We start from the raw sequence: 15,699 nt of genomic DNA, 5'->3' as shown, positions 1-15,699 counted from the left end.
ATAACCTCGAAATTAGAGTTGCCATGTTGTTATAACAAAAATGAATATTTGCTCGTTTTTTATTTCACGAATTTTTTAACTCGATTTTTAACTATCAACATTTCTACACATTTGATTGCAACTTTGCAGATTTTTAAGAGTCATGTACGCGCCTTACGTATGCAAAACCTTCATTCAAGTAGATTAAATAAATGTAAAATTTCGAAAACGGCAATTTTTTTTGGGAAACTTGTCTTTTGGGTACGTCCTTTTGATAAAATTAATCGTTTTATGCTTATTTAGAGGTTAGGGCTGAGGACATTCGGCAAGGTAGTGTTCGTAAAGAACTGTCAATATATTCGGATTGGCTGAATTTCAATATCTCATTCCATCTTGAAATTCAAGATGGTAGCTTCCGCTGAACTTTACAACGCTGTAAATCACTGTAAAGTGCATGAAACTCCCACAACCCGCGACTTTGGATTTCAACATGGCGTCAGATAGCGAAATTTTTACGACCATTATAAAACAAATCGATGCTTTACTGACCCTACCTACCTACCTAAGGGTCCAGCGCCGATTGACCGGCGCATAGGGCTGAGATAAAAGATCTCCACTGCTGGCGATCCGGAGCCAGCGTCTTCACTTGCTGCCAGCCAAGGTTCTCGTCAACAGTGCGGATTTCAGCGGCTAGACTTCGCCGCCACGAGCTTTTGGGCCTGCCTCTTCTTCGATGCCCATCTGGATTCCAGTCAAGCGCCTCTCTGCAAATCTCGTTTTCATCTCTTCGCAGCGTGTGCCCAATCCATCTCCACTTACGTTCCCGAATCTCGATTTCTAGCGCCTTTTGATGACACCGGCGATGAAGTTCAACGTTTGAGATCCAGTTGCCAGGCCACCAAGCGCGGATGATGTTCCGCAGGCAGCGATTCACAAAAACTTGCAGTTTTCGCGTCGTCACCGCTTACTGCTTTACTGACCAACGGTTGAAAAATGGAAAGGCAAAAACATGACACCATGTGGATTAGACTGCCCCATATTTGTACGGGAAATTTCAAGCTTGTGAAATGTTATGCGCTGCAGGCTTAAATTGATCCTGGGTCTAGTGCAAGGACTCATGCCAAATTTGGGCCAGATCGGATCACGGAAAGGGGTCGCTCAACGAGCCTAAAGTTTGTATGGGATTTTTAGACATTTTGTTGGGGAGGAATATGCAAATCCAGTTTATCATGAATGACTTTGGTCCCCTTCGACCGATTCCTTTTGAAAACGATTTTTCTTAAAGCCTATACTATGACAAATTTTTCATTTGAAGACTGCATTTCAATTCGACTTATGATCAAAAAGTTATTAGACTTCCAAAATAGGGTAACTTTTTTCACGGTTCATCACTGTTAATGCTGCGTCAAAATTTTTGAAGCAGTGTCTCTCATTAATAGTGATGAATATCCCCCTTAAAAAAGATAGCTATTTTTTAAGCCTAATAACTTTTTTATCTTAACTCGAATCTTAAAATATGACGGAGTTATTCGACGTTGAAATCGGATACATTCAGATGGCACACCTTGAATTTTATGAAAGCTTTGGTGAACCAATATTCAACATGATAATGATTATATTGGTCGATATAACGTTAATAAAAACATAAATAAATAAATAAATAAAAACACACAAATAGCCAGATTTTAGCTTTAGATATTAGAGTTCTGGTGATGTATAGAATGCGCTTTAGAAAACCGAGTAATAGGTGTTAAATATTTATAGTCATTTACCAATACTGTTGGTGTGAACATATTTTTCGAACAATCACTAATTTTTTTTAGTATCTATATATTTTTAAAACTGATTCATTGTCACATGCTGGAATTTGCTTGTTTTGTTAATATTAGAATTTGATCCATCCAAACACTAATTTGAATTATTTCAACTTTTAGAACTTTTTGAAGAACTTATTGCTCCTAAATATTTTTCGGAACTCAGACATAATTTCTGGCTGTGAAAATAAGATTAGTGATTAGTTCAATAAGCGTCTTCCGTAAGGTGCCCATTTATGCCCGTATTTCCCCTAATGTATTTCAAATAATTCAGTACCCTGGCAATCGGCACCTATTTAAGCATCATACTGATACAACATACTGAGTCAGTAAAAAAAAAAGTCAAATTGAATTCAAATAAATCTAAAAATAACTGGATTGGTGTTTTTATGCATTATGGTCTTTATGGCATCACAAAGGCATCAAAAACTTTAAAATTTCAATCATTTTCACTAGTTTTTTTTTATCAAAAACTAAGCTTGAGGCAAGTTACCCATTTTTCTGAGTAGAGCTCAAACTGAAAATAGTATGCTTTAAGAAGATTGAGAATAACTAAGGAAACTAATAATATTTCTAACTTCGTCAATTTGATGTCCCATTCCATTAACCTTAAATCTTTTGATCCATATTCAAGCGGTATGATAATCGGTGGATATAATTTTTCATATTTTTTTACTGGGAAACAAAGCGTGTTTCCTCGAAATTAGCTTTCATGCACTTAATTCCCATTGGCCCCAAGAGCTTTTATTTCTATAAGATATTTCCATTTTTTTTTATACCTAGATCTGATTTGTTGAAACTATTTAAGTTCAATTTCGAACCAGTCCTTTCGGGACCGTGAGATGATAAAAGCTAAGAGTGTTAGTTTTTCTCAATTTTTTTTTTCCAATAGTTGATCTATTCTGGTATTTACCACGCGCTACTCTATGCTTTCAGGTTCACCTGCACTATTGATTGGAGTGACAGCTGATTGCTGACTAAGCATTTTATCCCAATCGGGTATGATATCAAAGATGTATGATATAACCTTCTTAGGGCTGATATGCAACCAGGGCCGTAGGAAGAACCGACTCATGGGGGGGGTTTTCATGACCAATTTTTTACTACGATATTTTTGCTTAATGAATGCACGAATAATAAAAATAAAATAGAATTTCCTATACTATTTGATTATTTAATTCAAGTTCTTTACATATACCGATTATCGTTTAAAGTAGAAACTTTTGAAAATACATTCTTAAATCTTTGAAAGGGTAAGGTAAGGTATTCATTTAAGGAACCTTTTATTTTCAAAAAGTCTTTGAATTGGCACAAAAACACTCGTGGACCTAGCTTTTCATTTGATTTTAGCAAAAAGAATTTTTTTTTAATAAACCTTGCAAAATAAATTAAATTTTCAAAAGTAAAAGATTAAAATTTTGTGGTTCTAATCTGTTTCTGGTTAAGTCATTCCAAGTTTTAGATTTGAGTTTGAAATTTGGATTTGAAAAAAACTGCAACTGCAATGTTGAACAATACCCAACAATATGTCCCTGCTATTTGTTTTTAGAAAGATAACAGACAAAATTTTTCATCGAAAATCAATTCCACAATAATAACTCTGTGGATGGTTTTAAGAAAAATCAAAATTGCGTTTTTCCTAACAAATGACAAAACTTACTCAAATTTTACATTAAATTTGTAGTTTTTAGCTGAAATATGTATTCAAAATGACTTGATGAAGAATTTGATATTTTTAAATTAAACCAACAATCAAAATCTCTTTCTAGATAAATTCCCCAACGAATTTATACCTGAACTGAGAATTTTAATTTCAGAGTTGTTTTAGAATTTCTATGTGATTTCTGAAATAAAAATTAAAAAAAAAACATTAAAAAAACTATTCCTGAATTCCAAATCAGCATTTCCATTACAAGCCAAGAATTGGTTGGTTTTTGTTTTGGACTCTCAACCATGAACCTATCATTTTATTTCTGATGTTTTGGGTTTCAATCAGAATTTATTATTTTTATTATAATCGCCATATGACTTGCAAATTTAAATTTAAATGCGAATTTAGAAAAAAAAAATTAATCTGATTCAAGTTTTCAATTCTGATTCGCCAATTTGAAGCTTTATAATGTTTGGATTTTGCAAAAGAAATAATTTTCATTATTTTTTAAATGGAATTTTAAAGAATTGAGTTTATAAACTTCGATTAAAAAAAAACTAAGATGGTTTCTAATTTTCTTTGATTTTTAATTTGGAAAGTTATCATTCAAATATTGAAAACGCATATGAGTTTCAAAAATCACGTATCCTCTTTTGATTGAAATATAACATAAATTTGATCGATTTCAAACAGCTTTTGATTTCAATTTTTAATGGTGATTCGAACCAAAAATCAAAAATTCTGGATACATAATCCGAAATATGCAAATAGTGCAATAAAGATTTTAACAATATGAAACTTTAACCTCTGGAATGAGTATAATCTTATTTAAAATTTAGTTTAGAGAAACAAATTTCTATTAACAAGCAAACAAAATTTGAAAAACTGAAGCAGAATTCAGAACCGTTGATTAGTTTTCGAGGTTTTGGCATTGTTTCTGAGTTAAGATTGTTACTCATGAACAACCTTACTGAATGATCAAAATTTGATTAAGAATTTAAAATTTTGAGTGTAGAGTAGAATACCTCGCTTGCTTTTCTGAACCTTCATGGGGGGGGTTTAACCCCCAAAACCCCCCCCGTTCCTACGGCCATGTATGCAACCATATGTCTTGTGCGCTTATTAACTTTGCCCCAAGTACCTACTCGCTCTCTCCTGTTTAGGAGGGCGCAGCAGTTGCATAGAAGATGCTCTGCAGTTTCTTTTTCGAACCCGCAGAACCGACAGTTTTTCTCAATACTTGAATGAAAGATCACCCTTTTAAAATTAAGTAATAGGATTGAATTTATTTCTCACTTGGTCTTTGTCTTGACGCACAAAACGTTCACAGTAAGTAATAACATTCTTTCTAACCACATCGATTTGTGGTCAATTCGATTTAAAAAAAAAATAAAATAAAACAATAGGAAAGAAATTCGATTCTGCCACACAACATTTAGTTTCAATGAGTTGACAAGTAACGCCCTCCTCCGCAGCCTACTATGCGACATAGTGACTGTCACATTTGGCTGTCTAGATAGTTGTTTACATTGTGCTGTGGTGGGTCATCACAAGTCAACGACTTTGCGCTACTCTGTCATGTATTTTTTGTGTTTTTCGTATTGTTGATGTAGATCACAGATAAGTGGAGAAATCTTGTAGGCTTAAAATTGTCCGTTTTTGCTGGTCTGGGCGTTGTTGTTTTCTTGAACAATATGAGTAAACTCTTCAGGGCCCGTTTGCAGAATCGACTAGAATGGAACTTATGGATTGGTAAGTAGCTCCTTAAGGTTGGTTGTTCAGATGATTTTTGTTTGAGGCTTTCTAAAGTCAATGTTTTTCAGTCCAGATTTTTAAGATTTTGTTTTTTTTTTCCCTCAGGATTTGAGGCTTAGATTTTGATTCCAGCCTTACTGGCATCGGTGCGGTACTTGTTGACGTAGGTGTTGTCGGGATCGTACTTGGCCTGCAGGTTCTTCCACTGTTCGGCACGGTGATCGATCAGGTAGTTCAGCACCTTTTCGGTTCCGGACTTTTGCTTCTCGCTGCACTTGGCACAGTTGGTCTTCAGGGCATCGGGCAGCACCTTCTTAAGCTCGTTGCCGTCCGGGGTGCAACGGCCCTGATCCATCAGACACTTGTAGTAGTTGTTGAAGAGGCGGTCCGACTTCAGGATCTCGTCCAGGTCGACGCCGTCGTACTTGGTGGTGTATTTGTCCTGGGCGGCCACCACGGCGAACAGAGCGAATGCAGCTACGACGAACAGTTTCATCTCGATATCTGTGGGGCAAAGGTGGAGAAAACGTAGAACAACACAATGTATCATTACGACAGATTAGAATTTACAGTCCGGGTATAGTTTGGAGGAAATGTGCATCTACCCATGGTACTTATCATTAATGATAGCTGTCAATAATAAGAATCATAGAGAAACGTACGCATCACAGACAAAAAAAACATTTTGATTGCTCCAATGTCTACCAATTACAAACCACAGGCTCCGAAAATATCATTTTATCAATGAATCTTCGAACGGGAAACCCCAAATGAGTAAAACACGTGCTCCCAAGTAGGTGGATATTCTCATTTGGTCTAATCGTGAGCACAATTTACTGAATGAGTAGATGCTATCCAGGTTTCAATTACGCCAACGGCTTGAGGCGAGTAGCCACACCGCACCGTAAGATCAATTTATCGACATTTTATATTCCCATACATGTGCTACTAAATGCAGCTGATTACTAGAACATCAACAACAACAAACGACGACGACGGCGACGTCTAACGACCATGACATGGCTGAATGGCTTTCAGGTTGCTTGCTAGAGCTAAGTAACTACTCGTTTGCTGTAGTAGGTAAGCTTACAGATGATAATCCGGGGTTTAGGTTTAGGGTGGTGACACCTTCTGCTTCTCGGAAGAACTCGTTAATTGATGGGTGGCTATTCGTTGACTGGAGTTAAGCAAACGGACGAACGTCGCCATCTCCAGAACAGGTGCTAATTATTGCTTCCCCCGACAACCCATGGCAGGTGTTGGGAACGGATTTTAAAAGATACAAACACTCAAACAAAAGCTGCAAGTGGTTGACATAAACTATCCGAAAACTATAGGGAAACAATCCTTCAGTCAATATTTTCGAACATTCTGTTTGTTTGCAGTTTCTGTTGTTGTAAGTCCATCCGGATCTGATCAGTGATGATGTTAACGAGTCACTTTCTAGGAAGTTTCGATGGCTTTCAGGCAACAAGCAGAAACAGAAATTTTCCATCAAAAATTTAACTTTAAATTTTCGTGATGGATATAATGTTGTAGATCAAACATGTTTTGACTTTGCAGTAATAATGAAATAGTTCTAGTCCCAACCCAAAGGTTTATGGTAAAGACTAAAGACATGAAAGTAAGCCGTGATCAATGTCAATCAACACCTTTTGAGATTTTAAAGATTTCTTAGAAAGACGGTCTTCAAAAATCAAACCCGAATGAAATCTACAGAACAATTTTGAATGAATTCCAAGGATGTAAATTTTTATTAATCCCAGGCAAGATGTGAACATTTAATTAGTTCTGCTTCCATTTTTGAATCTATGTATAGATTTTTTTTGTTGTTTTGTATGCAATCAAATGAAAATTGTATACACGTTTTATTTAGAACAAAGCTCAGAAATTTTCGGTCTCTTGGAATGGGACCGAACTAAATCTTTTCTTGGCATAAAGCTATGATCATTTAGTATCCGGACACTTTATTTCGGTGAAGCTACGTTACTAGAGCTCAGATATGCAACAATTTAGCAGCGTTGTGTTGGTTATAATAAGGACTATCTTGCCTATTTTTTTCAGATTTTTTAATTATCGTGTGTTTGAAATATTTGCACAATCGCGTTGGAAATTCTTCATTGTCGATTTGAAACCTCATGAGTTGTTGATTTTTTCTGAAATTTTTTTGGCCCAAATGGTTAAGACGTATAAGAAGCCACTCTAGGATGCTCACGAAGTTCAAACCAAGCATTGGAGTGGAACCCTTGATCTCAATTATGGAAAAAGTGAATGGTTATTGACGATAACTTTAGACAAACTCCTTAACTATGCAGTAAATCCGTTACCGGCAGGCGAAAAGTGTTTCTTGTCTAGTAGACACCTAGCAAATAACTAAAAATGAGCAGTTCCATTGATCGCAATCTGTGTAACCGGTTTTTAGGCAATGTGACAGATGTGTTCTGATGGACCAGAAAATTTATGTTAAAACCGAATTTAAAAGGTAAAATTCTTCGAGATGCTTAATCATGAAAAGGTTAACGGTTTTTTCAGGAGAATTTGTGTAAAATATCATAATTTTGCAAAGGTTTTGCTTCTGTGGTAACAATAATAGATCTAAAAAAAAGTTTGCAAAGATAAAAAAGAGATTTTATGATAAAGTAAGAGTATTTCTTGAAATCAACAGTAATTTTTTTTATATATTTTAACATTAAATATCATATAAACACCTTCATTTCCTCCATAGAAAGTTTTACGATCAAATGAATAATTTTTAAAATACACACGTTTGTAACTGCCCGGATTCTAAATGATCATAGCCTTATATAGTTAAATTTACATGGCCAGTGCTCAAAACTGTTGACATGCTTGGATGAAAGTGAAATAATTTTTCTTTCAATATCTACGTTTCACGTTTCCATCATTGCGCCCAATCAGTCAAAATAGTAATCTGTGACTGACTGTCTAACAAAAGTCACTCCAATTTCTTCCTCGTGAATGTGAACTTTTGAAAAACTCAGTCATCTAAATTAGAAGATCATGACAGGATTGAAATTACAAACATCGCATGATTTTTTTTGGCATTTGAACGCCTGGTAGTTTTTATCCCCTACAAACATTGCATGACGGGGATCTCCATTATTTTTCTTCCAGGTCATATTTAATTGAGAAAGTTTTAAGCCGCATGATAAAAATCATCGTTTTAAGAGGCATTTCATCATTCGGACACGCCTAACCGTGCAGGGGAAGGGTAGTCACGTTAAGTTGATTCCGCAGACTTCCAGCCGGTATTGCTCCTAGCTGAACTCTTAGTTCGGAAGATTTTTTTTTAGTTGTCTGGTAGTATAGAAAGTACATTCAATCATTAAAAATCCAATTTACCTGATTGAATGTTTGTTTACTGTCACGAATTTGTGGATTGAATGACTGTGGAGTGAATGACGAAAGAAAAAAATGTATTCACTGTCATTATGAAGTTCGTTTATGCTACTATGATTTAATGTCACCGTCTTTCGAAACACGTGGGGATGAAACTTATTTTCTCTCATTCATGCCCTACTGCGGTCAACGAAAATGATTTCTGGCACACAGAAAATATCCTGATAAAAAAAAGCAATCACAATAGAGCATTATTCTATCTACTCGTTAATTGTGGTGGAAATTGATTAGGTATTAAGATCTGTCGAAAATATTTAATACGGTCGATGTAGCCTCCAGCTTCGGAAATTTAGCATACAAACTTCATTTGTCTCATATAGGCTGAATAGCGATTTTCGAGAGAATCCCTTGTGGAAATTTCGAATATTCAACATCGATCATGAAATGACGAGGAGCGAAAAAAAAAAATAATGCGGTTTTAAAGCTTAACAGCATTCTTACAAACTTCAATTCCAAGCTGAATCAACGGTTCCAAAATGATACTTTTGGCTTTTGAAGACTACTCGGTACGAAAAAAAATTCTGGTGTTTTCAAAAATGATACAAGATTTTACACCATTATTTACTTCTTAATTTTAGGCTTCATAAAATTCACCATTACCCATACAGACTGGATTCTCACCTGTTGGATAATTTTTCCAGAAGTACGCAATATCGATTCCAGAGGGCGCATCGATCGCTTCGAATCGAAGTGCCACCCAAATTTCAAGGAAAAATAGGTGATTTCAGCAATACAATCAGGCTGAACAGGTAAATTTTGCTACAGGGATTTTTTTTTTAATTTTGCAAGGTTCGCAATACTGACGATAGGTGGCGAAATAAGACAGGAATAACCGGATTTTCGTTCCAAGTTCCATATAAATGTGATCAGTGGTGGAACTATCGCTAAGTTTTTCTCAAAGCCTTCAAAATACGTAAACGATATCAGAATTTTCAATATATGTGAATTGGAATTTTAAATTAATTTCGTGAACTACTTTTTAATTTTTTCCTTTTTTTAAATTTTCATTCATATTATGGACGTAGAAACGGGGGGCCCCATGAGGGCCAAATGATGCCGAGCAAAATGTTCTTCTCTGAACTCAAAATGTCAAATTCTCAATTAAATTTTGATGAGCGACTAATGTGAATCTAGAGTAATAAACTCGACTCAGAACTAAGGCCAAAACCTGAATGTATTATCCCAGGTTCACAATTTTTCTACATAGCATAGCATAACATAGCATAGCATAGCATAGCATAGCATAGCATAGCATAGCATAGCATAGCATAGCATAGCATAGCATAGGGTGACTACACACATCTTGCATTGGCTGATACACGAGGTACAACTAATAATCAAGCTCAACACAAGATGCCAAAATGAGAACCTGGATTCAATTCTCATTTCAAGTGTTAATATTGAAAATCAGTGTGGTACCACAATGCACACCGTGGCAAGTCAATGTAATCATATAGGGATAGTCTGAACAGCTTAATGAACTTTTCAGGGGCAGAGAACTCATACGACCCTACGTGTAAAGATGCTATTTCAGACAGGAAAGGGAAGGGTTACTCGTTTTGATGGGGATTCCTACTTGACAGATAGAATTGATGAATAAGGAATTGTTATGATGTTCACAAATATACTAGTAAAAATGGAAAGAGCTCACCAATTTTTGTTTTAGCCCGAGTATCTGCTGGCAATCACTTCAGATCTTGAAAACTACTATTCTCTGGTCACGATGCCCAATCAATTTCTTGAATCTAGTTCCAACTTTGAATACTTTCTTTGCTTCATTTCTGGTAAAACTTGATGTGGTGCAATTCAAAGCAATTTTCAATTAAACTGTTGAAGTTTTTCGAATAATTTTGAATTTTCGCTAGCTTGATTTTGGCAGATGAAAAACAACACGTCTTTCTCGGCACACGCCTACTTCACTTCCCAGGTTCACAATTTTTCTACAGATTTAAAAAAAAATCTCCCTTGTTGATAGACATTTAAAGACTTTACTCGAAAAACGCTATCAAAAGTAAGAGGTTGGTGCATGAATTTTCGTACAGACCTTAGTCTCAAACATCGAATTTTCAATTAGATTAGACTCACTAAGGTTGCCTGATTGCCCAGGTTATGCCCGAATATTTTTACTTTGTTTGCATAATCGAGGAAAAATTTAAATTGCGGGATAGCAAATATGTATTTTGCGTCCAAAACAATTTTTTTAGCAAAGTTTACACAAATAAACTGGCTGATAATTTTCCATGACAAAAAAAAACAACTTTTCGAGTTTTTTTCTCCATGATTTTAATTGAAGAATTCCTTAATTTACCTGGATATTGTCCAGATTTTGGGTTGTAAAATTTGAAATCGTATTCCGGAATTTTGCAAGATAACCCGGATCTGCCCTGTCTGGATAAGTGCGGAAAAATATCTGGAAAGCTTAGGTTTAAATCATTTCCCATGTTCTGATTCCAATTTTTTTTTTAATTTTAATTTGTTGCCTGTGACTGGATTGTGGAATCTGTATCCAGTTTATTATTCAAATCTCAGTTTTGCATTTAAAACTAAAATTAGATTCGTTGTCTATGTTCGACACTCATCATTCCGGAATATTAAAAGAAAATATTTAAAATAATCATTTTAAAGATTTGAATTTAAATTTTTTACTCTAGATCTAGAATTGAAATATCTGATGAGTAGTAAATGTACTTTTACTACTCACCGGGATGCTGACAAGATCTGGCTGTGTATGTATCATAAGCATAAGCATAGGTCTAGAATTGAAATATCAGAGTTTCACGATTCGGAATTTTCATTCAGACTAGTTGAATGACGAATAAATAATTAAAGAAAAATTCATATAGAAAATCAAAGATTCAAAACTCAAATAAGATATTTCTGGTAAAAGATTCTGTCTGTTCTGTTCATAATTATTGGGAATTTTGGTTTTGGAATTGATTTCGAATTTGGTATTCAAAATTTTTATTCAGGTTCAAAATGCTGATTTCAGAGTGGGAATTAAAACTCAAAATTGCCCAAAAGAAAACACAAAACAGTTGAAAACGACTATTATAAAATGAGATCTAAACTCATTTTTAGAATTGCGGTTTTTGCAAAACCTGAATTTTTATTTATTTTTTTTTAATGATACTTTATTGTTGATAAAATAACTTTTTCTTCCGGTTCAGGAAAATTCAGCTGGAAATATATTTTATTAGTTAGTTGTTTGATATTATTTACATTGTCTATACTTTAAAAACAAAGATTTAAACATAAACCTGAATTTATCGAATTTACAAGATTTGAAAATAAACCTGGTTTCAAACCCAAACAAGTTTTTCTTTTAAATGTTTGAAGGCTACATCCCTCATTTATTTTTAAAGCTTAAAAAACTGAACACTTTTAGGACTTATTTGTAAAAGTAATTATTTTAAATGAATAACTGATAATATTGAAGCATTCAAACTCAAATTATGAGATACTCTTAGTATCACTTTTTTACTATTTTTTATGTTTACATTTTTTTTAAAGTAATAGGAAAAATTTTGTCACCAAAGAAATATTTAAAGTTAAACAATTTTTTTTCAAAATTATTTCTTTAACTTTTAGCGCATTTGACTGTTTATTCGAAAGCTGTGTAACCGTAAGTAGAGAATGAAAAATCTCAACTGCGTGGCATAGCCAGGTAATTTATTGATTTACACAACCTTTGCAAAACACCTTTTATGAAATTTTTAAAAGCTCTAGCAAGCAAAGTCTGCCATTTGAAATACTTTTCAGAGGTTTAAGATTTTTCAGTTAGAAATGGTTATAACTTTTTCCATGAAATGCTCAGCTGTTATCATTTTAGCGAAAAATGAATCCTAAGAATAATCAAAACCAAAATTCGTAGACCAACTTCATTTCAAGCTTATTTGAATATCAAAGTCCACATCAAAGAAAAACAGATAAAGCCTTCATAATTTTGGAAATTATCTAATTGAATTCATTGATCATGGTCGATCAGGAAACCCAACGATTTAAAGCTTCGAGACTATGAAAAATCATAATACTCGATACTTTTGGACATTTTCGTATACAAATGCCTGATGAAAGAGATGTTTTTGAGTTCAAAGCTCCACTTAAGTGTCTAATTAACCTTAATATTTGAGGATTCTTCAATTAGTTTCAGAGGTTCGACTAACTTTTCAAAATTTGAACACTATTGCAAAATTATTAATTTTATCTTACTATTAAGTTTCGCTTTTTTACTTAAATTCATGAAAATGTTGTAACATCGATTATGAAAATTGATTTTTATCAATTCAATTGTAAAATTTACCAACTTTGCAAATGATTGACATGACTTTTCAATGAAAACCGTAGAAACAGCATCACAGAAAACCGCCACAGAACTTTTGGGTCAAATCACAGAATAACAGATTTTTTTTTCGGCAACCTCGCCTCCTTATTCATTCACTTTTCGAAGACGTAAACAAAATTTGTCAATCGACATTTCAAAACTTTCTACTGAGTGACTTCAACCAAAGTCAGCGACGAACCCGATTATCTAGTAATTGTTCTCACTCGCACCTCTAAGAAGATCACTCCTTACACTTGAAATAAAACCGCGAAAATCACTAATCGTAGGTACTTACCGGTTTGTTTGAGAAGTTCTGTAGAAATTCTTAGAAGAAAAAGTCGCTGGAAAAGCACCAAAATGTACCGCGTCTGGTAGTGTCTGTACTAAACTGTGTCAGGCGACAAACTGTGATTATCACCAAGATCCCCCATGGATTTATATATGAAGGAAAATCGTCGGCAGTTTCCCACGGAAACCTTCCTCGTACCTTATCGTACTCACCGCTCTCATGATATCAGTCCAAGAGTCCTATTTCTCTCTTTCTTGGCAGCTCAGACTTGATAAGTCATCATCTGTGTTCTTCACCCCCTTGATCAGCTTTCAGTATGTACTAACTGGAGGGGTTTGTTGTCTGATGCCGGTTCAAGTTACTTTTTTGTTCCTTCCTTCAACAACCTCCCAACGTGCTTCTCTCTCGCTCTCAGCTTCTCCAACATTCTCCAACAATCGGCACGGCGTTAAAACAAAACAACATGTCGCAAAGTTCAAACAAATCGCCACCAGGCTGAGCAAATTCGCGGTATCCGCGATGCGAGAGCAAAGATCTCGTCGAGAACATGCTTGTTAACGATCATTGACCAAAGCACCGTCATCAACACGAGATGGCCGTCAGCTAGCCTAGCAGCAGGCCATTAAATTGGGCTGTCAATTTGTAGTTTTTCGCGGTTAATTTCTCGGTGAGAACAAAAAAACGACGAATTAAATTCGCGAATACCCGCATTTGAGCAGAAATTAATCACCCCGCGTTTGGTGAGAGTTCACTTATAGGGTTTGCCCTAATTAACCCACTATTTCCTAACTAAACCGGACCACCGGCAGGTTTTACGTATGGGGCTGATGACGTTGATCAGTGCGTATTCAAGTTTACATAGTTTACAGTATCTACGTTCATTGAGGAAAATGTAATGATTCATAGTGGAAAACCAAGTAATATATTCCAGATCCGCAAAAGCAAGAGAAGGTTTTTCATATTCGGTGGGGTGCCAACGCTAATTTTTACTGGAGAAGTGGAGTGATTTAATCCCCTTTTTTATCATATTTTATGGATATTTTTGTATTTTTTAATAGTTGAAAAATACTTCATTCCTTATTGAGGAGACCTTAACCCTTCGTTTCATAAAGTAACAAATTTGCAACAATTAATTAAAGCTGTTGTAAATCATGCAGAAATTTAAATAGTAAACTTTTTTCTTCATGACAATCATATTTCTAACTTCAAGATACCATTCAATTAAAAAAAAATGACTTTCCGCGTATATATGTACAAACTAGACCAACTTCAATCTGAAAAATATTAAATGTTAAAATAGGCTTATTTTTCAGAACTTTGATCTAGTCCAATTCGCACCGAGGAAAAAAAATTGGACTGGAAAAAATATTTTTGCATTTTTAGTAATGCAATTAACACTAATGAATACAATTTGAAGATTTTTTTTAAATTTTTGTCTGATACAGTCCCCCCACAATCATTAGTCACTTAACGTATCCCTCCACCACAAAATGTTAGTTTATTCGGGTGCTAGTAGACCAAATATCAAGCATTGCATGAATTTCAGTCATTAAATGCTTCCTCTTTGAGGTCAAATATGTTTTTCATTGAAATCTTGTTTAAAAATAACATAATTTACCGAAACAATCAACGTTTTTCAAAACCACAATTATGGGTCAATATTGAAGACCGTAACAATTATTAGTCAAATTGCTCACAATTGTTAGTCACATAGAAGTCCATGGCAACACCCGAAAATCAACATGGAAAACATCATGTTTTTGGCAAACATTCAGGGGCATTCTTTGATAGTATAAATTCCAGGGGCATTTGGGTAGAGCTATAGCAACCAAGAAATGTTTTGCTTTGCTAGCAAAAAAGTGACCCATGATTGTGTGAAATTTGGTAGATGCTGTAACAATTATGGGTCAATTTTATTTTGCAAATATTATTCAAATTTCGCATTTTATTCGCTTTATTTCATTCGTAAAATGTTAACTCGTCCTTTGTGCTTATATGAGACCTATTTATTTTGTTGGAACTTTTTAAATACCCGCATAAGGGGCTTAACGGTTCAAGATGTCAACCTTATAACATTGGAAATTTGTGCGATAGTTCAACATGTAATTGTTTTAACGTATGACAAAAACTATTCATACAGCAATTTTCTGTTATCAAGCGCACACATAATATTTTTAATTCATTTTGATGATACTATCGATAAATTAAAAAAATATAATATGAAATAATTTCATTCAGTTCAGCAGCAATCAGCTGTTCAAATGCTCGGTGACTAATGATTGTGTGTGACCCATGATTGTGGGGGGACTGTATATTTATTTTTATTTTATTTACATAGTATTCAGTCTCACGACATAACTTGACGAACATAATTCCTAAAATTCACTCGGTTCATAGCAACCGTTCTCCAATTTCTTGGGCACCCCACGTTCGCCAGATCACGCTCCACTTGGTCTAACCACCTCGCTCGTTG

General features: G+C 34.7%; 2 protein-coding genes across 2 annotated transcripts in view; one reads left to right on the top strand and one right to left on the bottom strand.

Moving 5' to 3' along the window:
* Positions 1 to 15,699, top strand: part of LOC129741277 (uncharacterized) — a 79,033-nt gene that overhangs the window by 18,112 nt on the left and 45,222 nt on the right. Inside the window, exon 3 of the mRNA XM_055733001.1 lies at positions 5,332 to 5,716. Coding sequence (XP_055588976.1) covers positions 5,332 to 5,716 — 385 coding nt within the window. The remainder of the gene's footprint in view (positions 1 to 5,331; positions 5,717 to 15,699) is intronic.
* On the bottom strand, positions 4,703 to 13,347 carry LOC129747479 (ejaculatory bulb-specific protein 3-like). Its single transcript, XM_055741720.1, has 2 exons — positions 13,233 to 13,347; positions 4,703 to 5,703 (listed from the first exon to the last, which is right to left on the bottom strand). Exon 2 carries the CDS (start codon positions 5,693 to 5,695, stop codon positions 5,315 to 5,317), a length of 381 nt encoding a protein of 126 aa, XP_055597695.1. The 5' UTR covers positions 5,696 to 5,703; positions 13,233 to 13,347; the 3' UTR covers positions 4,703 to 5,314.

Source organism: Uranotaenia lowii, chromosome 2 (genome assembly GCF_029784155.1).
Source record: "Uranotaenia lowii strain MFRU-FL chromosome 2, ASM2978415v1, whole genome shotgun sequence".
Classification (NCBI taxonomy): domain Eukaryota; kingdom Metazoa; phylum Arthropoda; class Insecta; order Diptera; family Culicidae; genus Uranotaenia; species Uranotaenia lowii.
The sequence above is the reverse complement of the archived record's forward strand: the minus strand, read 5'-3'. Positions and strand labels throughout refer to the sequence as shown.